Source organism: Cryptotermes secundus, unplaced genomic scaffold (genome assembly GCF_002891405.2).
Source record: "Cryptotermes secundus unplaced genomic scaffold, Csec_1.0 scaffold2192, whole genome shotgun sequence".
NCBI classification, from domain to species: domain Eukaryota; kingdom Metazoa; phylum Arthropoda; class Insecta; order Blattodea; family Kalotermitidae; genus Cryptotermes; species Cryptotermes secundus.
The window spans coordinates 6712-34093 of record NW_019726289.1 but is presented as its reverse complement, the minus strand read 5'-3'; the positions used below and the strand labels follow the sequence as shown (position 1 = coordinate 34093).

The 27382-nt window shown below is 37.6% G+C and overlaps 1 protein-coding gene across 5 annotated transcripts in view; it reads left to right on the top strand.

Annotated features, from left to right (window-relative positions):
• Nucleotides 1-26980, top strand: part of LOC111864186 (zinc finger protein castor homolog 1) — a 183393-nt gene extending 156413 nt beyond the window's left edge. For 4 of the 5 annotated variants that reach the window (XM_023851255.2, XM_023851254.2, XM_023851253.2 and 1 more), the window contains 10 exons: nucleotides 2246-2493; nucleotides 3912-4132; nucleotides 4930-5067; nucleotides 6809-7072; nucleotides 11393-11604; nucleotides 12572-12707; nucleotides 13492-13758; nucleotides 14899-15199; nucleotides 21466-21689; nucleotides 22365-26980. In XM_023851255.2, coding sequence (XP_023707023.1) covers nucleotides 2246-2493; nucleotides 3912-4132; nucleotides 4930-5067; nucleotides 6809-7072; nucleotides 11393-11604; nucleotides 12572-12707; nucleotides 13492-13758; nucleotides 14899-15199; nucleotides 21466-21689; nucleotides 22365-22636 — 2283 coding nt within the window. In that variant the 3' untranslated portion in view covers nucleotides 22637-26980. The remainder of the gene's footprint in view (nucleotides 1-2245; nucleotides 2494-3911; nucleotides 4133-4929; nucleotides 5068-6808; nucleotides 7073-11392; nucleotides 11605-12571; nucleotides 12708-13491; nucleotides 13759-14898; nucleotides 15200-21465; nucleotides 21690-22364) is intronic. The other variant, XM_023851257.2, reaches the window with a different exon arrangement.
• The last annotated feature ends 402 nt before the right edge of the window (nucleotides 26981-27382 follow it).

Here is a 27382-nt window from a genome sequence, read left to right as displayed (position 1 = left end):
CCCCCCCCCCTTTTTGTTTTTTTTTTTCTTTTTTATATAGTCTGTGTCATATCAATGGAAAATAAGTGATTAGTTTTTCACACAAGTTCCTGTTAACATATACAGTCGACTGGCTACATCTGCTAGTAGTATGACAGTATTGCTTATTGTGATTGATATATTCATTCATTTTCTGAAGGATTTTGCATTGTTTCTATCTGTAAGATGATTTCCTCTTTTTANTCACCGCTGTTGATTCGCTTTGCATAGCTTCAAGGTTGCGGGGACTCGGCTAACGTCGGCTCCGCTTTGCTCACTTCGGCTCCGCTCGTGACGTCACCGCGCGTTGCGCGTTGCATAGCTACCAGGATGCGGGGTGATTACTCGCCTATTACGCGAGCGCTATGTTACCGCTACGCGCAGCTGGGGAGGTAGGGGCCAACATGTCACAGTATGTTTGTTTTTTTTGGCCAGTAGTTATGCTATTTTTAGGGTAAGTGTAGCGTTATAGTTGAGCAAGTTAACTTTGTAACAACTAAACTGATTTATATTTCAAAATTACATAGTTAATACCTCAAGTGTACCAAGTATCCTGAGATCTTTCAGAATGAGGGTAGGAGAGGAGTGGCCTACTTGTCTTTCTTCAGTAGACATGTACGATCAGTATTCTGTTCATTATTTTAACTTCTCAACCAGGTGATCAACTTATTTCAAAATCTGCTACTGATGTTATGATATTAGAGGCACCTGAACCTAAAATTTTATAATTTGCTTCCATTGGCAATAACAGCATGGTGGAGACATGAACTAGTGAGGTGGGATCAGTATTGGTACCACTTAATTTTAGGGCCTGAAATGGCGTGTGGTGATGGATGATGGAAAAAATATGCAGCTCTCATTATTTATGTGGAACGGAAAATAACATAATGGCTGCATTAAATCTGTTTTGAAGATAGCTCACTCAAACTTAAAACAATAAAATATGCTTAAGTAGTAAATTATTTGCAATAATGATGGTGACGATAATGAGGGCAATGTTGGTGGCAGTGCTGGCAATGGATGTTTTATGCGCATCTTCTAATAATTGTAATAGACTGGAATATTTGATTAAGTCTTACTGTTATAATGTGTATCCATTTTATGTAAACTTTTAAGGAGGTAAGGTAAGCAGGGATAACAGTATCATCATCATCAACAACAACAACAACAACAACAACCACAACAACAACAACAACAACAACAACAACAACAACAACAACAACATGCTGCTGCAGCTACTACTACCACCACCACCATGACTACTACTTACTACTACTAACACTGCCACCACTGCAGCTGCTGCTGCTGCTGCTGCTGCTGCTGCTACTACTACTACTACTACTACTACTACTACTACTACTACTACTACTGCATGATAATTTGTAATATGTTTACAGTTGCAGGAGTTACAAATATTAGCCAATGAGCTGAACTAAATGCTGTGTCTTTTTTGTTATAAATTTGCCATATATAAATTAACAGCAAAAGATTTGTAGGACCGAAAGTTTGCAGTAGAAAAGTAGTAGTGCCTCAACTAACTATGTTACTGCAGGACCCCTTACTATAACCATAACAAATAAAATAAGTCTTCAGCATTTGTCAAAACTTCAACTATTGAGCTGCCTTCTCAGTTATCTTCAACTGAATTAATCAGTAGTCTGAGCCAGAGTCTTGTGTTATGACCAACAGTCGGTCAGTCTTGGAATTAAGCAACCATCTGGGGCTATGAAGAGATTTTTATTACTGTCAGGCAGTTGTGGGTTTGTTGATGTGCGGTTCTCTCTCTGGTGAGAGGATGGGTCTGTAGTTTACTACAATTGCTGCTGGCCCTTGCCATCACAGCCACTCTCGGGTCCTTGTCCTGTGGGACTCACGACCATATTTTACTGTCTAAGAAATCAATTAGGAATCTCCATGACTATATATAGAGGCTAGTTTGTATCCATGGAAATTCCTTTGTCACAAATTCGTTGTCATGACTACACTTGTAATACCATGGTAACCCACTTGTTGTGTTTATCCAGCTTTGCTCAGTGACTGACTGTTCCAGCTGGTCATTCCAGAAACATGTTTCAACAAGCCGTTGCCTAGCAGTGGGTTTACATGTCACAGTATGTTTTGTTACCAATTCATTTTCTGATAGACCACAGGAATATTGCATAGTTGAGGATAAATAAAAGTGCTGATGGAAAGGGAAGTTTTATAATTACTTTTGTTTGCTATACAGCATCGACTTGACCTGTTACAAGAAGGATTCTACTCATTTCCTGAAGGGACACCTTGTCCAGATGCACTGTGCCCGTACAACTCCAGGTGTCAGCACTTCCACTGTAGTCAGCCACGGTGTTTCTATGTCACTAACCGTGAGGATATACTCATCATGCACTCCAAAGATTTCCATGACAACATTGATATCATGGATGGGTTCCTTTTCTTTGACCGGACAGTTGATTGTCGTCTCCCATCCTGCCATAGGTGAGTAATATTTGTGTATTTGTTTACAACATAATGACATTTATAAGTGACTCAGGTTAAGAAAAATTGAATGTTGGGATGACAGTGAATAATAAATCGCAAAGAATGGGAAATATGTGTCTGTGGGCTAAAGTAACATACTGTCCCAGCATTTTCCTGGAGGAACTGAGGGAAACCATAAATTTCAGGATAGTCTCTGCCCTAGCCAGGACTGCAGCTTCCAAATGCAATTCAGAAGCACAAATTTTCTTCATTGTGACAAATATTAGAGCTCTCAGTGTTCTGATTTAAGATATCCTTGCCCACTGTTACTCAGTGACATTCACCTATCACTTAGAAATATTTATATCATAACTACATAACTCTGGTAGTAAGACCTGAACAAAGTGGACTCCGTAGTCTAGGGGTAACGTTCCCACCTCATGACTCAAGGTATGCGGGTTCAAACCCGGCAGAGGTCGTGGAATTTTTAAGGGCGGAAAAATTCAGGGAACAGGTCCTCTGGGAGGGACTTTAAGCCGTGGGTCCCGTGTTATAGATTTACAGCACGTAAAAGATCTACATGTCTCTAGGAGACCTCTGAGCAAAATTAGGCAAAAAGTTTCCCACCCAAGTAGTTTCCAGTGCCTCCGGTAGATGGGGAAGTTATCGGGTACCACTGCCAGAAGAGGGCCGACCTCACTGGCAGAAAGGGCTGATAGCGAGCACCAGTACCGGTAGGGTATGGTGACAATAGAAATTAAAGGGGATGTACAGTAGGGACGTACAATAGACTACTAGTCGTGGTGCATGGGGAAACCCACCCCCTCTAATACTGAATATCTGAGGACATGAATATCCAACATTTCCAGTACCAAAGCCCATCATTTACATGATCTTAATGTAGTTTCATTCACCTCCCATCTCTTTCTGAGTCTTCCAAGTAGCTACTTACCAAGAAGTCTTACTAAGGTCCTGAAAAGAGGGAGAAAATTAATGGCCTTACAAACTTTATTAAGGTTGTAAACGTCATTAATAACTGAAATGTACAGGAATTTACAAACATAACAAAAAGGTTAGAGAAATTGCGGATAATGATTAGTTTTGCAGCTTCAGGATTGAGTTCTTGATATTGTTGAACACAACTGACAATGGCAGTGTTGCTTTCTATATTCTTTCTCTACCAAATTGAACATAATGTAATTAATGAATTCAAGTAGCTGTTGCTGTGCTTCACACAGTAAAGTATAAGGACTTAACAAGCATTTAAATTGTATATTAGCATTAGGAAGAATACAGTTAAATGGCACAGCAGAGGATTCAGTTGGACAGTGACAATATCAAAACTCAATTGTATCGAGACACTTCTCTGTTTTCTCTTTGAATTGATTCTTGGAATGAAAATTTTTTGTATCTAATGCTAATGTAAATGGGTGCAGTAACAGAATAAATCGGCATTTCCACTGCGTGCGACCAGGCTGTGGATATTCATTTGTGCGTTATTCAACCATGGCCATCCATGAACAGAAACATCGTAATGGTGGTAATGTTGGTAGTATGGAGGAGGCTAATGAAGCTGCTACGGAGACATCTGGTAGTCATCGTAGAAGCTGTGAGTCACCAGTGTCAACAGGCAGCCAAAGTCTTAAGAAGGAGCCAGGTTAGAAAATTTGTTTTTGCTTTCTGTACACAAGAATAAAACTCAAAAGCCTCAAATCTTACAAGAATAAAACTGATTTACATTTTATGGATATTATTGATATTCAGACATGCACATTCTATGACTTCATTAAATGCAAACTTTCAGTTCATTTTTGTCCATTCATACATAAGAAAGTGTGTTTTTTTCCTTCTAAATATGTTTTTAATATAGAAGTCTCATAATTAAAACTTATTATAGATTTGAACATACATTTTCAGAAAGTGGGTACATATTATTAATTAGTGAATGTTGAATCAAGTCCTCTTAAACATTAATTTTGATCTCGGGCTAGTTCTGATTGGCCATTATGGTCATTAAGTAATATTCTGGACTTAAATTTTGTTGTGAAGACCCAGTATGGCATACAATCTGAAGTTGAAGTTGTTGCCACAGCCTTAACATGTACATAGGAATATTGTATTTAGGCATTTTGTTGGATTAATATATTCTTCACTCACTATACCTCCATCCACAATGCAACTTATTTATTTCCTCCTCCTCCTCTTCACCTTCACGATATGATTCAGCTGTATATGGCCATAATTAGGTGTTATTTTGCCAGTGAAACAGTTTTTGCAAATAGAACACCTGATGATGGCCATATAGAGCCAAAATATGTTGTGAAAGTGAAAATGAGGAGGAAATAAAAGAGTTGCATTGTGGATGGAAGTACAGTCTGTGAAGGATGTACATAGGAATGTTAAAAAGTATAGATGTATACATTTAACTCCTGCAATGTCCCTTATTTCTGACAGAATCTCCAGTACACATCAAATCTGAAGTGTCTGGTGCTGAGGGTTCATCTCTGTCACCCAGTGCTGGGTCCCCAGTCCTCTTGAGGACACCACAGATCCGTGCTCCGTCACCAGAAGCATCAGCAAACAAAACCACAGGTAAGACAGTTAACATGGCAAAGGAGTCATGGGTTAGTGAGATAAATAGCTTATGCTTTAAAAATTATATATGTAAATAGTGTTAGGATTCTTATATTGTGACATTACACTTACTGTATGTAATGTAGATGTCATACAGAGCTTTGAGATGCACTTGCTAAATGAGGCACCTGCTGTATCCCTCAGTGTGCAGGTCTGTGTTGAGTTCTGAATGAATGGGAAAATAGATAAAAGAAGCAACTTTGACAGATTTGATACCATGACACATTACATCCTACAGAGTATGAGTGTTACGTGTATTACAGGCACAGTGATGCAGATTTTAGAGAATTGACAGGCAAGGAATTCCAGTGCTCTTCTGTTAAATAGAGGTGGAGGGGGATGCTGACTTCAAAATGAAATCTCGTCATTTATCTTCAAAATTTATGTTTAATGAGACTTACTGAAGTTAGGGAAGCTGTTTTCATCACAGTTGTCTTGCTCATCACTGTACTCAACTAAATTTGAGGTTCAGCTGTAAACTAGCCTCATTTGAGACAGAACCCTTATTATTGGAAAGTTATTCACATATTTGAGACAATGCTGGAAATCCAAGAAGGAATGCTTTGTAGGGGGATTTGCAGAACAAAGTTTCTGAAGGTGTGATTTTCAAGAAATTTCAATACAAAGTAAAGTGCCTGTGTCTTTGCTTCATTATCATCTTTTGCTATTTAATGATGTGGTTAGTATGGAGACAGTGTAGCATCAGTGGTAGGATGATAAATGGATATGAAGGAATGAAGAAATTGGTGGAATGATGATTGGTAGGGGAAACGGAAATACTAAGAAAAATGTGACCCCAGTGTCATTTTGTCCACCACAAATCACTGGTTTTTCTTGGCATTGTCTCTCACCACACACATGGACCACACCACTGCTGTAAAATTGTAGCTGCACCGCATTCCAAAAGCTAAAAATCTTTAAAAAATACTAATTTTATGTGTGTGGTCACACAAATACTATTGACATTGCAGGCATCTGGTGAAAATATAACTCTCACCTTAAATATCTCTTTGTTATTTACTGTCTGATTCCTTCATTTCCTCTGTATGAAGTTGTCCATTGATATCTCATTAATCCTACCATTCACTCCATTGGTTACTTTCTCCATCCACAGCCTTATTCGTGCTCTGTTTAAAGTTACTTTGATACTGTTACATAGACACTATCTACTCATTATTGAAATTTATACTATTCTTAAGTATGCCTGTAATTTGTATTCATGGAAATGCAATCCTCAACAGCTTACCATTAAAAGGCAACATAATGTTTATGTTCTGTGAAATCCTTGGAATTTTCTCTATTTTATAGATATATATTTTATGTTTTTAGAGTTTGAATGCAAATTTTTCATTTGTATCATACATAATTTTAACCCCTACCAGTCTGCATATAATGTTGAATATTCTGACAATTTACATGCCTGACCCAGCCAATTGGACATCATAATATACAAACACTGGAGCAGCGGTTCTTTTAATTATTACTTCTCATTATAGTTGAATGTAATTCCTATTTACTTATTTTTAGGGAAGAGAAATTAGGATCTTTCCAGTGAACAGTTCCTTCCATTTTATATCATATCATTAACGGTTCTTATTTATGCCCAATGATTGCAGCCACTCATACTTCAAAACACAGCATCTTGACATAGCACATTATGTGTGTCTGTATGACCATGGTTCTGGTTTTCTGTCTCTAGTGGTGAAGGCTTCGGGAACTTTTTACCCGCTGTCTGCGTTTTCGTGTGGTGGTGCTGGTACGGGTTCAAATCCTGGTTCCTCCTCTTCTTCATCCTCTTCTACATCTTCCACGTCACTGGGGAAGGCGGGTGGTATTTCCAGATCGTCCAGGGGAACTTCCCCTTCCCCTCCATCCCCTCCTCAAACTCGTTGTGGTGCCATCATCACCGTGCCAAGCAATGAAACGTCATCAGAAGGCAGGAACAGACAGCATTCTGGAACAGGTGCGTGAGGATCATGTTCCATTTTGTCCCACTCTAATGACATCCATTCCAGCTTGCCTCCAGTGATAGGTGGCTCATTCCTTACCCCCCCAGCCAGTACTACTGCATTAACATTTCATCACATTAACTGCTGCATGATTTCTGCTCTCATCTTCTATTGCCATTGTTTTGAAAACTGTTTTGCCTATTATGTCTTATAAGTTGTACATTAAGTAGTGTTCTGTCCTGATATAGAAAGATTGTTTTCATTATTCCTCTCTTTGTGTGTACAAATCCATGGTGTATTTTAATGAGAAGGAAAAACCTGAAGATTATCTACTATGGATGCACAGGACTCTGTTTGATAATCGAGTTTGGTATGAAAGGGACACAACCTTTACCTTATTTCTGTCTTCATAGTCACTGCTGTGAGGAGCTCATATGGTGTGTATTTGAGTGATAGAATAAGAAAGAAGAATTGTACCTTTAAGTTAATCTGTGTCAGTTAAAATTCATCAAAAGCTGTACCAAATCATTATTTCTGTTACACAAATTTCTTTATATCAAAGTTTCAACATTACAACTTTAGTAGTGTCAAGTATGATGCTTTTCAAGGCATCCCCTTTAGTGAAGTAGCTTTAGCAAAGGAACTGTTTCACATTATATATTTGTGATAAATTTAGGTGAAAATGTACACTTATATTTATGCTTAAGTAAATGGGTGTGAAGTTTACAGTAAACAATATCAGAAAGTGTGAATTATTGAGACCAGACATCCCTGTAATTATATGAAGTGTGCACCAAAAGTAATGCATCCTATTTTATTATGTTTGCCCACAATGTCAGATATGGATGCTGGTGGTATGGCAGTGAAGGTTGAACCTTCGCGCCAATAGTAAGTTTTGTTGCTGTGTGACATATATCAACAGTGGGGCAGTCTGGTAAAATTGCATCTGACTTGGAACTGCATACAAAGCACAGGTGTGTTACTGAATTCCTTGATTTGGAAAAAATTGCAACCACTGACATTCAGTGATGCTGAACATTTATGGAAACCAAACTGTGTATGTGAATACAGGTCGTGGTTGGTGCATTTCAGCAGTGGTGATAGTGTTGTGAAAGACAGGCCATGTTCTGGGCAGCCCTGCCCAGCTGTCAAGCCCACAATATGAAAAGTGCCTCAATCAGCTCATCGGCATGAATCAGTGGATTACGACCAGGAAACTGTGTACAGGGTTGAATATCGGCTTCAGTTTGTTGGAAACTGTGTTGGCAACCTTGGAATATTGCAAAGTTTGTGCCAGGTGGGTCCTATGGATGCTCACTCAGGAACATAGAGACCACTGAATGCAAGTCTGTCAGGACCTGCTGAACCACTATGAAGCTGAAGGTGATAGTTTCCTGGATCACATCATCACCGGTGTTGAGATGTGGTGTTACCACTTCAAGCCAGAATCAAAACGACAGTCCATGGAGTGGTGACATGCGAATTCCCCATCAAAGAAAAAGTTCAAGATGCAGCCACCAGCAGGTAAAGTGATGTGCACTGTATTTTGGGATAGGAAAGATGTGATCTTCCTGGATTTCCTGGAACCTGAACAAACCATCAACTCTGACCGCTACATCATGACACTGACTAAGCTGAAGGCACAAATTTCCAGAGCCAGGCCAGAGAATAAGGCATCCTTTCTCCTGCAACATGATAATGCCAGGCCCCATACCAATTTGAAGACAATGAGGCACGTTGCAGAGAGTAACTGGACTGACCTACCTCACCCACTGCCAGTCCAGATTTGGCACCTTGTGACTTCCATCTGTTCATGCCATTGAAGATAGACTACATGGGTAACATTTTCCTGATAATGACGCCATCATCGCAGCTGTGAGAAAGTGGGTTGCCTCTGCTGGTGTGGATTTTAATGAGCGCAGCATGCAGGCGCTTGTTCATTGCTGGTGAAAATGCATAGCCAACCATGGTGACTGTGGAAGGATAGTGTTTTGTAGCATTATTGTGCATCCTGTATCTGTTGTAGTTTCTGTGGAAATAAATAGTAGGCATTACTTTCAGAGTCGCCCCCCCCCTCATACTTTTAACTTCAAGCATTTTTCACCTTGTGTTTCTGTTTAAATTAGGACAGGGTTTAAACATACATACATGTCAGTAAATCACCACCAATCACTACCAACCCAATGGATGAGGACATTAGTAATATGAGTAATTCCAAAATTGTTGCTCATTAATTTGGTCATTAATGCAAAATGTATTGACAAGTTTTTAAGGTTGGCTTCTTGGCAAGGCGATCTTACAATTTTTACAGTAAAAGTAAATATAATATGTGAAATAAAATGGGCTGTTTTGGCATTTGTTAGTCATATTTGATATTTGCATGTAAATATACCATTTCCTTTTTACTTTCACAACCTTATCATCCAAATGTTGAAATTCATACAGTTTACTTTATTGGGGAGATATGTTTGGGAAGAAAATGTACATAAATTTTTGATTGATTTATAACCCCTATAAAGATACTATATTTTGCCACATTTTGGGGAAATAAAATAATTGCCCATTCATGTATAGACTTTGTTATTTACATTTAACATCAGTATTTTTTACATTTAATTACAATGAATGAATAAGCAAAGATTCCAAATTTTCTAGCCCCTTTCATTTCTAATTATATACTGTATTTTACACAAAGTGGGGACTCATATGAGGTTCTATATATATCTTTACAAGAACTATTCAGAATTTCTTCTACTGGCCTGCATGTGTGCTTCAGAGCAACATCATGTAGTTCCTGACAAAATCAAATTGTCTGGATTGGTCCCTGATGTCTGGTGCAACTACCAAGATGCAGTTGATAGGGTCATTGCAATCCCTTCTTCAGCAAGAATATTGTGTTTGATGAATCCCCATAAGACAAATTCAAATTACTTCAGATGAGGAACATATGGAGGCCAGATGATTGGACCCCCACGGCTAGTCAGTGTGTTCAAAAGATGGCTCTTCAACCAATTATGCATTTAGCATGTAAAGTGAGGAGGGCCACCATCATCCTAAAACCACATGCCCACATGAACATTAATGGATACTTCCTCCAACATAAAGGGAAGTGTTCTGTCGTTGAAATCAACAGACAAGATTCCTTCAAGTAGATTTGCTGTCATGTATGTATGGTGTTCATAGTTTCGGCTCCAGCTTATTTCCTAAACATCTCCCTAAAATTCGGCCATTGGACTTTGCGTCAGTTGGTATAATATTTTTTTTAACATTTATTATGCTAGAGGTTATTTTCAGAGGTCAGGTGTACAGATTGTGACATATTTCGTTTTTCATGATCATTCTGAGGAATAATGCTTGAAATAAATCAGTGATTCTCATCTTACACTGTGTTTCTACTTCCATTTACCAATCTAAAAAGTAATTTTGTATTGAAATTATGAATCTGAATATAATTCTTAAACCCCTAAGCAAGTACCAGGAAAGATGCTTGTACTCTAAAAACTCTGTAAGTATGTGATATATTAACTGTAACTAACCAGAGAAGATACACTATAAAATCTCTTATATACACAAACGAGTTAATGAAGATTTACAGTACAACCCACTGCTTGCTAGAATTGACTCTACAATCTTATATGAAGAATGAGGTAATTATGAAATTTAAACATTTATATATTATATTAGAATACCATTGCAAATAAGTTCTATAACAGTGTCCCTTATTTTCCTATTTTGCTAGGTGTATCTTGCGCATTTTTTAGTACCATAAATTATGCTTAGAACTACTGGGTTTCTTGATTTAGTTCATTTAGTATTCCAAGTAGACCACAGCGTTTCAGAATCTGGATCTGTTTCGGGCATCTGGTGAGAAAGCGGTGAGCCACCTGTTGAGTTGGATCCATTATAAAAAAAAAATCCTCATTGCTGGGTATAAATTGTGGTACTATGAAAATTGATATCACTTCATCATGGATTATTGGGTAAAGGAAGGAACAAAAGTTCTTCATTTAATTTGATTTTTATATTGTAAAAGTCTCTGTTTCACTTTATGGTCTTTCCACAGTTGTAGTTTATTGTAGTGGGGTTCATTCATTCTTTTAAGGCTGAAAGGAATTTTCAGACAAAATGTTTTGGAAATGCTGAGCTAAGACTGGCCACTTCTGCGCTTGTAATACAGAGTTTTTCTTACTTCTGTAATCTTCTCGGTTAAGTAAGATATGTGAAACTGCACAATAACATTGTTATAATCTGGAAGTAAATGTCAGCCTTCATATTTCAGTACCTATTTGAAGGTTTGCAAGATTGGTTTAGTAATAAAATTCTGTTATCATCAGGTGTCAAGGGTGAACCTACAGGTTCAGAAGGAGGGTCTCAGCAGTCACTGTCTCGTCTCCTGCAGCAGCAGTCTCAGCAACATGACATAGTCTCAAGGCCGGACTGGATGTCACTTGAGCGCCATGATCGCTATGGACCAGAGCAGTCCTGCAGCCGTCCATTCTGCAAACTAAAGAGGAAGGAACATTACCACTGCAATGCTTGTAATCAGGTACAGTACATTACAGACCTGTGACCTACATATTGCTTATGATTGTAACAGATGTTGGTAGTATGCTTGTAACTTTGTAGATTTGTTTAGTTACCTTGTATTGCCAAATGACTTGTCCAAGTGTTACTATGTAGCAGAATGGATGAAAACAAATACAAATATAAATATAATGAGAAGAATATTTTCAGTCTTGAGGGGAAAGATGATTAGTTGTAGTGTTATCATTGTGAATCAATTTCCAGTGTCTCATCATAAGGACTGGCTAGCTATTTGCCTACTGGCTGAATATAGCTTTCAGTGATTTATTTGGTTCGTAAATGACAAACGAAATGAGAAACAGAATGTCTTCTTTGATTATTGTCCAAACCATAGTTAAAATGAGTAATACCAACATGCTAAACAAGCTTATGATCTCTAGCCTGTAGTGAGATGATACTGAATACATATAATTGTTTGTATTTAAGACCATAATCTGTGTGTACAACTAATAAAGATGAAACATCACACAAATGAGGACTCCTGAGGAGTGACTTTTGAATCAACACCTGCCGCCTTAATGTCACAGCATAAGTGGTCAGCATTCTTATCTCATGTGTGGAAGGTGCTGGGTCTGAATCTCAGTTCAAAGACTGGCTGTTATCAAACAGAAATTTCAGGTTCACAATAGTATGGAAAAGGATTTTACAAATCTAATAGGCATTTTATTATTGATTAGAAAGTACAGTCTGTGAGTATTATAGTTTAATTGGCATACTTGTATGTCAGGTAGGCCTACTAATGAATGTGCTACTGCCAAATCAATTAATTTGTGGCTGCTTCTACACAAAAATGTCTACTTGTCTTGGATATTCTTCATGCATTTAGTCTGTGAACTGTGAATAGTACACACCAGTTCCACCATGATTTATATCGATCTGCCCGCTTATTAACATGTAAGTAATATTCTACTTATTTTAAATTGGTGCAGGCTTTCTCAGAATTGGATCGTCTTCGGCCTCACATTGCAAAACATAGCAGTGGTGCCCTTAGTCCCCCAGTTGTTAAGAGGGAACCAGAAGACAATAACAATGAAGAAAGCAATGATTCCATCAATAATGGTGCAGGTTAGAAGAATATTTTACTTTATTTTATTTAGCAATGAACAGATTTCATTAACTATGAATTTATTACAGTTACTCGTGTCCTGCAGTAATGAAAGGTGTATATTCAGTGTCCTGTCAAGACCTTGTAATGGACTGGAAATGAATGATCACTTTTCTTCTTTGTCTTCTAAAACATTGTTGCCAGTACCCTCATGATTCGTTTTAGCCTCAAGGACCAAACATAAATGCAAAAGTATTTGTGTGACCTTGGACAGATATGTTGATATGTATCAGTTGTTTGCTGATGTGTGTGCTGGCTGAAAGAGGTGCATGCACACATGAGCACCTTTGTGTAAAAAGTATTCCTTTAAGGTAGTAAAAGTTAGGTTATGTGAATGGTAATATGATTGATATATCAACATAAGACAGTTGAAGGAAAGTAATTAATCTATTTTAAATATCTTCCTACCAGAAGTAATAGGATATATTGTAGTAATATTTTGAATGAATCAAAATTTTGGAACATCCTTGTGTTGCATGTGGAACTGCTCAGCCTCTTATATAGAGTCCTGCAATGCTGCTTTTTCGTTCCAGAAATTTCACTGCCAAAAATGTTTTGGGAATAGTATATGTCTTTAATGAAATTTATGAATTTCAAGTAGAAAATAATTGCATTTATACACTTAGGGTTGCGAGTATACAGATGCATCCACACAGATGGAAAGAGTCTGTGCACAGTCATCTGACGTTTTTCAGTAACAGTGAAAGGGAACTATGTTTCAGTATGATTATGTATGTGTTTCAGGAGGTCCCCCTCCGTATGAACAACAAAATCCAAACTCTGAGACCCTACAGGGTCCTGGCAGTGGGTTGCCTCCACTTGGAGGAGGAGGACTCCATCCTTCAGTTTTCCCACCACACTCCTCTCCATCGTCATCTGCAGCTGCAGCAGCTAGTTTCAATGCTGCAATGGTGGCAGCAGCAGCTGCAGGACAGCAGTTTGCTCTCATAACGTCACAAGGCATCCCATTCATCCAGCCAGGCATTCCTGCAATTTACTCTTCACCTGCTGGCAAGTATAGAAGAAGTGGAAGGAATACAAATATAAGATATACGAAACAAACAGAACAAGTTGCCCATACATATGGTAAAACATCACTGAGACTCAGTGGAGTTCATGAGATGTCATATGTAATGCTGAAACTGTATGTTTTTTTTTGAACTATCACTTTGCATGAAGTCTCCTATTTGGACCTACAGAAAGATTACTGTCTTTTGGGATGTTGTAGGATGTAGTTTGTTAGATACTTATCAGTGATGCATATTGTGATGATTGAATAATAAAAGATCCATATATAAAGTTGTGCCATAATCTGTTCAGAAGCTCAGTTTCTGTTAAAATTTTTAAAGTCAAAAGATACACAAAAGGGTTTGTTTAGGCCCTATCAGAGTGGTTCTTGAAGTCCAAAATAAATTGATGTTGTAGTAATAATTGTATAATGTGTGCTGTATTTGAGTTTTATCAAAATCTGTCAGGGAGCCCTTAAATAAATTGGCCCCAACACTGATCTGACCTGAACCAAAATCAAAATGCTTCTGAAAATTTTAATGCATTTTCACCATTACATGTGACCAGAGCAGCAGAGACGATGGAAATTGTAGGTGGTTTTTAAAAGTTCATATCTGGAATGCATCAGACAGTGAGAAGTCTTTCGAAGAGAATTTATTTTATTGTTGTGCATGATTCAAATTATGTTATTAATTTTCAAACTAATGTTTTATGTGAGAGCTGTTTCCTGAAATTAATCAAAAACTGACATAAAGGAATATTATTAAGAGTAATATTTACACAAATCACCGACTAGCAGTAGTACCAGTTCTCTGAATTTGGGTGATATTAATATAGGATTTAAGGTTTTCTTGGCAGTGAAGATTTGCCTTATCATCTTTAGTCATCACGCCATGTAGTGTGGTCAGTGGGTGCTAACATTTTGAAAGAACATGCTGCCTCCATCTTCACCCTGTGGCAGTATGTTCGTCTGAAATGTGATACCTGGTTACTGGATGATGGCGTCAAAACCAAAGACCACAGTATGAAAACTAATGTATTTTGTTAGACATTTTTATCTCTAAAGATACTGGAGCTCATTTGAAAGAAGGAGCTAGAAGCTTATGGTGAGGTTGATGAGTAAGCGAGGCTTATTGTGAACAGGCTTGATGTTTGCTGCTCCTCCTGGCCTTCATCCAGCTCATCCTCATCCAGTAGCCCTCCAGAGTAATGGTCTACTAGACCACCATGCTCTACTAAATGCAGCAGCAGCCAGTGCAGAACAAGCTGGTCAGACACCAAGCCCTGAACAACATCTTGCTGGTCTAAACAAGCGAGCCATGTCACCACATCCTTCACATCACCCTCACATGGATATGAGTCCTGAGGCCAAAAAGGCTCGAGTACAGAGTAGCATGAGGATACTCAAGGATGAACCAGTGCCGGAGGGTTACATTCGGTTCAGGTAAAGTTCATTGTTATTACGATCTCGTCTTAATAAAGGAAACCTTATTTGAAGAGAGATGCCTACTGAAAGATATGCATGCATTTCACATACAACATATGCTGTAAATAAAGTTTATTTTCATCATGATTGTCATGATGTCTTGCTTTTATGAAAAGAATACAATGCAATGATCATAGAGCTTCCAGCAAATTTTTGGGTCACTCAGTTGGGAGAGTGTGACACTCTTGTCTAGTTGGGCCACAGAGATTCAGACTGCTAGTGGAATTGATAAGCATAAAACGTAACATTACGAGGTAAAGGTAAAATTGACCGTGTTCAATTAATTAAGCACTGTGCCATGAAGACATACAGGCAAGTGGAGGTATAGCTCCATCATTCTTGACCTTGGCACTAGATGGAAATGAGTGGTCAGCTTCATGCTCTGACTGCTTTACCCATGGGGAAAGAGCTCCTGCATTGGGTAGGAGGCTGGGTTGGCCTCAGAGGCAGTGTGGATGCTGTGGACTGGAGAAAATTATCTTGCCCCCACCAGGAATCAAACACTGGCCATCCAGCCTGTAGCTCATCAATATACCAACTGAGTTATCCTGATTCCCAACATATTAAAAGGGTGATTAAATAAATAAATGGAGGGCATTTTATATTGTTTTGTTAAATCTGCAGAAAGTAGACATACAGTTAGCAACAGTTTTTGACATAAGCCCCAGTTTCTTTGAACACTCATTACATTGGTCCATCAGCTTTTGTATGCCTTCTGGGAGGAATGTTTTTAGTTGCTCCTGAAGTCAGATGTGGGCCCTCTTTCATATCTAAAAAATTGGCATCTGAGATGATAATCATATCAGATGAGGTTCGGTAGAAGAAAGAGAAACTCCGACTTAAGGTTGAAACCATGTTGACCAAGGAATGCTGTTCTTAGAATTCTGTGCATTAATTGTATGTACTTCTTGAATCTCCTTCATACAAATAAAACCCAGATTACACCAGATGATGGAAATGGTTTCTTTTGTTGATTTTATTGTTGCTGCTACTGCTGCACCAGTTTCTTCAATATTTGGGGAGCGGAAGCAGTTGCATAGGAGACTGGGATTTCAAGTTACGAGTATTGAAATTTACTCCATTTCCAAAAAAGAACTTAAGCACATGAAAGTTAACATTTCATAGATGTGGCTGGAACGCATGCATAACAGTAGAGATCATTTTCAACATCTGCTGTAATGTGGATGAGTTTTATTTGTAATTTGTTAAGCTGCAGTCTTGTCGATTCTCTCAGCAGTTTGAATATCCATGGCATGGCAGAATGAATGTCAGACTTTCTTCTTTAGCAGTTCATTGATTTGTGAGAATCTCTGAGATGATCGCCTATGATATAATGTGTGACCCCTCTTAGAATATGAAGCATAAACATTAAATAAAAAAGAAAGTCGTCGTCTGGGATCTGGTGCCGTGCATTCTTTGTTTCAGCCGACGTTTCGGAGGAACGTATCACCTTCGTCTTCAGGGCAAGTGAATTGCATTGTGAATACAGAGAGCAGTAGCAACGCAATTCACCTGCCCTGAAGATGGAGGCGATACGTTCCTCCGAAACGTCGGCTGAAACAAAGAATACACGGTGTCAGATCCCAGAAGACGACTTTCTTCATAGTCATCGCCATGAAAACCTCAAAACTTACATTAAATAAAAAAGATTAGCAAAGTACAAGATATGGAAACTAAATCTTTGAGGAGCTCACAAGGCAAGGTAGTATCGTATATGAAAACATTTTAAGGTGAACTTGAAGGGGGCAATGCATTAAATGAAGCCAATACAATGGCATATGGCTTGAATTGAAGAGTGTATTGAATAAATGGAAACCAAAAGGCTGATATGCTGTGAATACTGTCACAGAATTAAGTGGCACAAATCATCTAAAATAACTATGAAATATAGAGAAATTTATCCTATAGAAGCATGTGTATACAAGAGAAAATCCTAGACCTTGGTGTCCTTTCCTATAGAAGCATCTGTGTAACAGAAAATCCTAGACTTTTGCGACCTTTCCTACAGAAGTGTCTGTGTAACAAAGAAAGGTCTAGATCTTGGTGACCTTTCCTATAGACGCAGCTGTATAATAAAGGAAATCTTAGACCCTGGTGAGGTATATTGCAAAGCATCTGTGATCTCTACAGCTGTAGAACTGAGAAATATCAGATGGAATTGCCCATCACCCAGAATATTACCTAGCAATTTGGCCAAGGTGGTAATGGCTGTGACTTGTTTGGGAGGTGTTCAGTTTGAATTTTGACTGGGACACCAACTACCTTGACTGATTTTCATTTCATGCCTCCTGTTGTGTTATAATACACAATTTCTTTATTAAAACCGTCACAAAACAAGTATATTTAGGTCAGTCGTTGTTTACATTCCCTACAGAATGGACAGTACTTTGTAAGATGAGGCACCGACTTAATAATTAACATTAATATTACTACATCTACATCACGAGCCTTCTAAACAGTTTATTATATTGTGACGCGTTACCTTACGTCCATCACCGTGACAACCACTACAATCAGAACAGACTCTTCCACAACAACGAATATGTGGAAATTGTGGAGTTCTTGCAGAGACAAATCATAGCAACGAATTGTCGTTCAGTAACAATGGGTGAAACGAAACGCGTTACCGGTGTAATCTATAAGAAGCGTTCCCATAACAACGGACTATCTGAACAGCGGTAACAGAACCGTGAGGAGTGGTGTCCAGTATCCAGTCCGCATAACCCCTATATAAGCAGACCTGTGTGGAGGCGTGGTCGAATACCTCCACCATGACCCTGCGAGTCATAGGAGGCGACGAAAAGGGAAGTCTCAATTCTGAAACAGTAAAATATGGTCGCGAGTCCCAAGAGACTTGGACCCAAGAAAGACTGCACTGGCAAGGACCAGCAGCATATACAAAAGGCAGACCCGTCCTCTCGTTAGAGAGGGCACCCCACAAAAACAAGACTGTAAATGCCAAGATCCAACCACGGCCAAGGATAGTTGAGACGTCGCATTGGAGTACTGGGCCAGAAGTCAAGTGATACTGCAAGCGATAATAAGTGTAAGGTGTGTAAGTGTGAGTGTCCAATAAAGATTTGCTAGTTCTGAGACCCATGTGAAGTTATTTGTTGCGTGACATACCCAACACGTGACAATATATACACAAAATATAGAATACTCCAATTTGTGCGTGGGAACACAATAAAATCACAAAAACCAATGACTCACTCGATGATGGAAAGCATCAGTCGAAGAATTTTATTCTTGTTTTATACTATAACTTTTGTTTTATATAGTCTAATTTATTGTGTTTTTATGCCAAGTATTTTAATATAATTAATATTATTGTATCCAATTTTACTAGTGCTGCAGTTCCAGTGGTGTATATATGTTAGCCATATATTTGCCTGGTGATGGCTTTTAATAGCCGAAACATGTAGCAGAGCCAAACTTTGCACTGACCTTAATGCAGTTGTGTTGTGACGGTTTTAATAAAGAAATTGTATATCTTGACTGAGTTTTTTTTTTGTGAGTCTCCTCAGTGCCTTTAGGCAAATATCAGGCTATTAAGCTATGAACTCTTCCCTGCACATTCTTTCCAGTTCATCATTCATCAGTCATCCTGCCAGTCAACACTATACAGTCTGAGCTACTGACAGTGTTGCTAAGTAATCCATAATTTATATAATCCAAATCATTTGCTTTCACATACCATGTAGGTGTAAATTTATTATAAATATAATACATAAGAATGTATGTACGTAGGTCGTACCGAAAGTCATGAGCAACTTTTTTTTTGCATGCAACCTGGGAACAGCAGATGAAAGAGTACGGTGGTAGGTGGAGCCAGCTGTTGTGTTAACCCTGAGAGTCTTGTGATGTCAGTAGCTTGCATCATGTGACGAGTATCCTAACAAAATGGCCGACAGCGCTATGTTGTTTCGCCAGCTTGCTGTTATCGAATTTTTTGTGAAAGAGGAAATCCCTGCTGCAGAAATTCACCACAGACTTCAGTGTGCTTATGGAAGTGTGCATGGGTGCGAGCAGTGTTTGAAGATGGGTGGAACATTTTAAAGATGGGAACACCAGCATCGAAGTGGTCGTCCTCAAACAGCCTCAACTGAATGCAACGAGAAAAGAGTGGATGAGATCATTCAAGATGACAGGCATGTGACTGTGGACACAATAGCCCAAAAACTTTGGAATAGGGCACAGTGCAGTACAGGAGATGATTGAAAGCTTGGGCTATAGGAAAGTCTGTGCTCGTTGGGTCCTGCGGTTATTGACCGAAGACCACAAAGGTCAGTGAAAAGCCATCACCTCAGAACTGCTGCAGAGATATCGACACGAAGGCGATGATTTTTTTGCTCTGTATTGTGACAGGTGATGAAAGCTGGTTTCACCATTTCAAGCCTGAAATGAAACAGCAGAGTATTGAATGGCACCATTTGCATTCTCCATAAAAAAAGAAGACAAAAGACAGTGCCATCAGCTGCGAAGGTGATGGGCACAGTCTTCTGAGATGCAGAGGGGTTTATTCTGGCCGAATTCCTGGAACCTGGGCAAACCATCAATGCTGCTCGTTATGTCCAGACGTTGCACAAGCTCCGACGTGCATTGTGCGATAAACGTCCGGGACGAAACATCATCGTCGTGCATGACAATGCTCGCCCCCACGCAGCTCGCCTCACATTGAAAGCAATTGCAAAGATGGGGTGGGAAGTTCTTCCACACCCCTCCTATAGCCCTGATCTGGCACCCTCAGACTACCATCTTTTTTGGATTTGTGAAGGATCAGCTTCGTGGACAACGTTTTGAGACAAGGGAGGCAATTCAGAAAGCAGTGTGTCAGTGTCTTTGGATGGCTGGAACGGAATTTTACAGAAGGGGAATTTTCAAACTCCGAGAACGCTGGGTGAAATGTGTACAAAGAAGCGGTGATTATGTGGAAAAATAAAGAAAGGTCTGTAGATTGAGGTGATGTATTTGGTTTGTCAATAATAAAGCATGTTACTTTACAAAATATTGTTGCTCATGACTTTCAGTACGACCCTCGTATATGTTAGTATGAGGGTTGTGTGGAAAGTGATCTCCATTTATTTTAGGCAACTACTGTAGGAGCAGAGAGAGCTCATGCATGTGAAGTAGCATCACATGACTCATTACATTGTAAACCATCATGTAACTAGTCACTCAGTATTTGTTGTTCTCTCTACAGAGTTATGTTATGTCCTGCGATTGATAATACTGCCAACTGCAACTATTATCCGCTTTCTTAATGCTAAAAACATGAATACTGCGGAAATCCATTGTGAATTATGCGTGGTTTACAGCCAAAATGTAATTAGCAAAAGAACTGTAAGACACTGGTATAGAATGCTCAAACTGCCACTTGTTTACCTACCTGAAGAAGTAGCGGCCTCCATAGTCTAGGGGTAACGTTCCCACCTCATGACTCAAGGTACGCGGGTTCAAACCCGGCAGAGGTCGTGGAATTTTTAAGGGCGGAAAAATTCAGAGAACAAGTCCTCTGGGAGGGACTTTAAGCTGTGGGTCCCGTGTCATAGATTTACGGCACGTAAAAGATCCTCATGTCTCTAGGATACCTCTGAGCAAAATTATTAGGCAACAATTTCCCACCCAAGTAGTTTCCAGTGCCTCTGATAGATGGGGGAAATATCAGGTACCGACGGCGAACCTCGTCAGCTGAACGGGGCTGATAGCACGCACCAGTATCGGTAGGGTATGGCGACAGTAGAAATGAAAGGGGGCCACACAATGGACCAATAACTGGTCTAAGTGCATGGGGAAACCCACCCCCTCTAATAATAATAATAATAATAATAATAATAATAATAATAATGATAATGATAAATACCTGAAGAACTGGTTGGGATCACAGTGCTTTAACAATAATGAGGAGTTGATGGAAGGCATCAAAACATGACTGACTTGCTTTGACACAGGCATACAAAAATGCATTCCCTGATATGACAAGTGCCTCTGTTCTGGTGGTGACTACGTTGAGAAGTAGCTTAAGTATGTACATATTTTTTTTTGTATGTAATAAACATTTTTTATTATTGTTTTGTTAACAGCTCACCAGTTCCAAATAACCTTTGTATTAATGATTAAGTTAAGTTGCATACTCATACTCACAGTCACCTTTCAAGGCCCAACTGTGAATCTGTTGTGTTTAGTTTGTTTACTAATTTTCAATTTGTGTACTGATGATGTAGGTTTAATGAGGACTGCAAATACCCACATTGTGGTTACCGGGAACACCAGACACACTTCCATTGCATGCGCTCAGATTGTGGATATAGTTTCTGTGACAAGACACGTTTTGTCCAGCACACTGCGCGCCATGAGAGGCTTGATACACTAATGGGTGGAGATTTTCAGCAATTTCGGGGCACTGTGTCATGTGGTCGACCAGAATGCGTATATACTGCCACGCTAGGTAAGCATCAACTTGTGATACTTGTGGAAGTATTTTATTTTTTAATCCTTTGCCGGTTACAAATAAAAGATGCAATATGAAAACAATCCCAGTTTCCTCTCCATATTGCAGGTATGTACATATATTCATGGGAGTTATCAATAACATGAGAGAAAGTTATTATGTTTAATTACTCACAGAATCCTGTAATGGAATTCATAATATATGTGAACTTATTTTGTCTTTTTCTCTAAATTAAAAGTGAAGGTTCTGTTGGTATATAGAAGTGTCAGTGAGTTGCTCTCATAACATTCCTGCTGATGGAGGTATATCTAATGAATGTGTAAACAAGATGAAGAAAGCGTGTTCACTACACAGGATTTATGTTCTTGTGATAAGTTATATTTTAATGGTGTTATTTCTCCACACGTTATTTATTGGTGTTACTAAAGTAATTATTATTTACTATTGTGATCATTGTTTGTATATACTTTGTTTAATTAACTTTCTCATTAACACTTTCTACAAATAGTAATTGTTGGTAAAGATATTATTTACTCACAACAAATTGAGAGGTTGGTGTTGTTGGCATGTGCAATTTCATGCAGAATGTGGCTGCAGTAAAGTTCACTGGTGAGCTGTGATAAAGGTAAAATTTGGGTGAGAAAATTAAATATTATTTACTCTGCTCTGTAGGGGCCATGCAGAATAAATCTTCACACTTCCACTGTTTAAAGTGTGAGTTTGTGTGCACTGATACCAACAAAGTTGTAGCTCATCGACGCCAACATCAGAAACTTGATTCCATTATGGCTGCCGGGTTTGAGAAGTTCACACCATTTCAGCCTTGCAACATGGAGTCTTGTGCTCATTCTGGTAAGCAGACGCATTACCATTGTTTGAGCTGTCAGTACGCGTTACTTGGACTGTCTCAGATGTCTGCACATAAGTACCGGCATATGGAGTGAAGTGTGTCAAGCCATGCATTATCTCAGGTATAATAGAAACAATGTCTAGTGTCATTACACTGAAATATCACAGTTAGGCCTTCATAAACTGTTGGTGTTGTGTAGCATTTTGTCTATGAACAGATATTTACAATGGGATTGGGTAGAACAGAATTGTCTCCACTTCAACTTTTGTCCATTCAGAATTGTCACATTATGTCAGTAATGAGTGTTTTCAGTCTCCAGGACTGAATTACTACATTACATTACATTACATTGCATTACATGCTAACATTAATCACTGAATGTGTTATTCTGTTCAGAGTGGATGTGTGTTCACTGCAAAACTTGGGCATGAAAGAATATAAAGTTTTTAGAATCCTCTGTAGTAAGAGAACTACGTATCCATTTACACAGATCCACTTTATGAACAAGCATTTGTGATTATTAAAAAGGTTTGATTTGTGTTATGTGTAAGCACACAGGCACAGCAGTGTAATGGATAACAACTAACAAATGAAATCCTTGCTTTAGAAATGTGTTTAATGTAAAGATTTTTGATGTGATCACAAGGAACACTTGATAGATGGTATTATTCTGTTGTACACTGTAGCAGCTGTCACATTCAGATTCTGATTACACTGTGTACACAGATGTGTATGTTAAGGTGGTGTGTGAAGCACAGTTATTTCCACAGATCTGAGATTAAATTAAGTGCTTTACTGAAAATGCATCTTACATAGTCATTGTAAATAGAAGTAAAATTAATACTTGCTAATAACTGACAAACAAAAGTACTAAAAGTACTAGATATATGCACAGATGATTGAAGAAAACTCAGTTAGCAGCTTGTATTACAAGTGGAGTTTTAACATTGAATATGATAATCTAAGTAAAGATTCCATATTAATTTGTTTATGCACATTTTGCATAGATGTCTCTGTGTACAAGCCATCAGATTTTATCAGGTAACTCCGATGCTATGTAATGCTGCCAGTGAAGTATGTTACAAACCAAATTACTTACGCAGGTTTGACATGGAGTCAGTAACATATACAAAATTCCATATATAAAATGGTATTCTTTATTATTAAAATTACCATACTTCATTTAGTTAGAGATATCCTAATCACCTCTAGATTATATAATTGTTAGCAGTACATTTTGCAGAATTCCAAAGAATGTAGACAGATTTACCAGTTTTGTTTTTCTGCAGAAAGTTAAGTGTCTTTGTCAAGTCAGATGTATAATGTACAGCATTAAAAGCTGAAAGGAATTTTGATGCCATTTAAACTTTTCAAGTAAGGGTACATTTGTGTGAAAGTGTTATTTCAGGCACCGAAAATTAAATAATTTTGATGCTGTTTAAATTCACTACTTTCCATGTGCAGGCATGTTCATGAAAAATGTTTACCTGAAATGTATAATGTACATTATTGGAGGATCAAAGGATTTTGATTACCATATTTACCTGCATATAAGCCTAATGCTTCAGTATTTTCATGTGAACACAGTGTGCAATCTGTACACAGCCTAGTATAATCTCAGATGGAATGCAATGGGCTATGTGACACACTATTTTTCAGAGCATTTATCTGACAGCTCATTTCTGTGACCATAACTTTAAACATAGTCTTTCTCAGAAAATGAAAATGACAATTGTTCCTCTCTGAGGTAGGGTTGTGGCCTGCAGTATATGCAAGGGTAATAATATACACAAGTAAATATGACTTTTTTTTTCAAGTGTGGGAAAGTTAGTGAAAAACATTTATTTATCAAAATGAAAGAACCTCATTTTGTTTGGCAAGTTACATAGCTGCAGTAACCGAGTGCTGTTTAGAAGGACTCATACAGAAAAGGATAGATTGTAACATGAGCAGCTAAATAGAAGTTATTCACTTCTGTGCATCAGGAGCAAAGAACTTGGAGAGCACGTCTGCTCTTCGTAAATAAATAATGGATAGAGAGAGAATGAACAAGATGTGTAAGTTTGTAAAATTACCCAGTCAGTTATCCATAACATTGAAGCAATCTGGGTAACAATATTAAATAGTGTGATATTATATTTAAAAATGTAAACAAGGAGAAAGATCTGAATGAGCTACATTGCTCGATAAATGTTCAGTATAGTTGATAAATCATTGAGTAGGGATCAAAAACAGAATTAATCTGTTTTCAAAGACAAAAGAGCAAGTTCTCTTTAATTTCTGTAGTATTATTAGTAAATATTACACAAAATAATGATATATGCCTTACAATTAGGATTAGTTGAAGTATTTTGTGTTTATATATACAAATAATAATTATAATAATAATAATGTTATTAATTGTGCCTTTAGGAAGAACGATTCAGTATGTTTGTGACACCAGGAGACCGTATATAGTGGGATAGACTTTTGAGTAGTAGCTGTCGTGCCTTAAAATATTGCTGGTTGTTTTCTTTCCTTCTTCCAATGTAGTGCTTCTGTTGATGAATGCAACGTTCTGACCTCGCATAGTTGAGGTTCATTTGGATGGAGTGACATTAAGATATACACAATACTGTACTTCTCCACCTTGAATGTTAGTCATTCTTTTAATTTGTTTTTCTTTGCTCATAAATGATGAGGCATGACTTTGTAAATGGATGCCATGGTGAATGTGTTAGTAAACAACAGATATGAGAACACCCAGACTACATGGGTTCAAAATTTTGTTGTTGAATAAATTTACAGTGTGATGGGAAATTTTAAAAAATGCTGGCCAACCTTCCAAAAAAATAAGTAGGAGAGTATAAATTAATGTAGCATTTAAAACTTCTGAGAGTAAATTTTATAGTACAAAATGTTTTATAGCATATTTTATTCTAAATTGTCATAGTATTCGTATTTTCCAACACAAGCTGTTGTTATTCAAAAGAAAATACTGTTGATTCACAGATTTTAGTGCCTTAAAGTCTTTTATCACATGAGGAATACTAATATAATTTTCTAGTATTATATTATTAGGAAAAGGAAAATTGAGACTTTTTTGACATTTATTTATATTCATATCCTTTGTCACACTTTTGTGTGCTATTTTAAGAGATAGTATTCTTTTCTACAAAATATATTTTTGGCAGCCAGCATTACTAACTGTATTATCCAATGCTTTTTAACTCATGATTTAGTGCATTAATTCTAACCCACATCATTTTAATTTCCTGTTGTAAGAATGAGTATTCTCTGTGTTCATGCATAGAATACACATTGTTGCAGATTGTGGGAAAAAAAGAAATTGTGGTATCCATGTGTTGGTGGTCCTACTTTTCACACGTAGATGCATTCCAAGTCGTATATTTTGTGTAATTGATTTCAGATATGCAAAAGAAGGTCGCCTAGTATTCTTAAATGATTTTGAAAATGAAGTGAGTAAGCATTTTCGAAATGTGCCATATTATAAAATGCAACACAAACGTGCAGAATAAACAAACCAATAAACACAAAAACAAGAATAAACCTAGTCTGCACTCTTATCATCATATTATACATATACAAGTATACAATCGCCGATAATGGAAGATGAGAGGAGACATGACGACATATTGTTGTTATTAATGTAGAGAAAGCCAAAAAAAAATCATGTCGATTGTACAAAGATATCATTAAGTTTCCTTTTTAAAGCCCTGAAAGGGATGGAAGAATAGTTTTGTCCCTATTATTACATTTTTGCTTTCCAATACTATTTTATTTTAATTTTTAGAAAACATACCTTTGCTTACAAAGCAGAGCTTTTTTATTGTAAAGAATCATTATTTTTAATTATTTTATTTAATCACACACATGGTGCAAGTTGAAGGAAAGTAACTGGAAACTACAGTTTGTGCCAACTTTGAAGAAAATTGGTGGGTCATTATCCAACTTGAAATATGTTACCTGCTACTAGGAAGCCCTGTTGCATAGCACATTTGTTCTTCACATTTTCCATTTATAACTTCCAGACAACACTGTTGTATCTGCCTTTCAAAATTACAGTTGAATTAAAAAAATCCACTTGTATTCTACAAGTATATCAGGAAGCTTGACATATAACAAAGCTTGAATATAAATTTTTAGTTTCATGTAGCTGTGATTTCTTAAAAGTAAGAAGTATTTTATTTATGCCTACCAATGTAGAATGGGTGGATACATTTTTGTGTAATTCATCTTAAGTTAAGAAATATTACCAAATACAATAGCAGAAGATCTACAACACTTAAGTTATCTTAAATGAAAGACTTCCAAAAGCATGTAAATTTATATACTTTATTTTTTCAAAGGTAATGTGGTTAAATTAGTAGAATGTGAATTCTTTGTGGGAAGTTACATTGTGCTTATTCTGCCAATTAAAAGAACGTAAAGGATATTATTATTGTTGTTTGAAATACAGGAGGAGGTAAAGGAGATTGGAACATGCACCTATGACATGAAACTATTCCTTCTTACTCAGATAACAGTCTTCGTACCCAGCTATTGTTACGTGCTACAGGTGTGCTACATTAACAAAAAGTACTTGTGGACTGTACAGTTTTATCCAGGTCACTGGACATAAAACTTAACAAGAAATATACCTGAGTTCAAAATTCATATATATATTGTAACGTGTTTCGCTACAGAATACGCCGTAGAGATCGTTAATTGGTTTATTCAACAATCTACAAGAAACGGCTACAATTACTTATCATACAGTTACGGGGTTTCCACACTTTACAAACCCTACAACAAAGTCTCTTAACACGATCTTCACTTGTATTCACGTACTAATAACGCG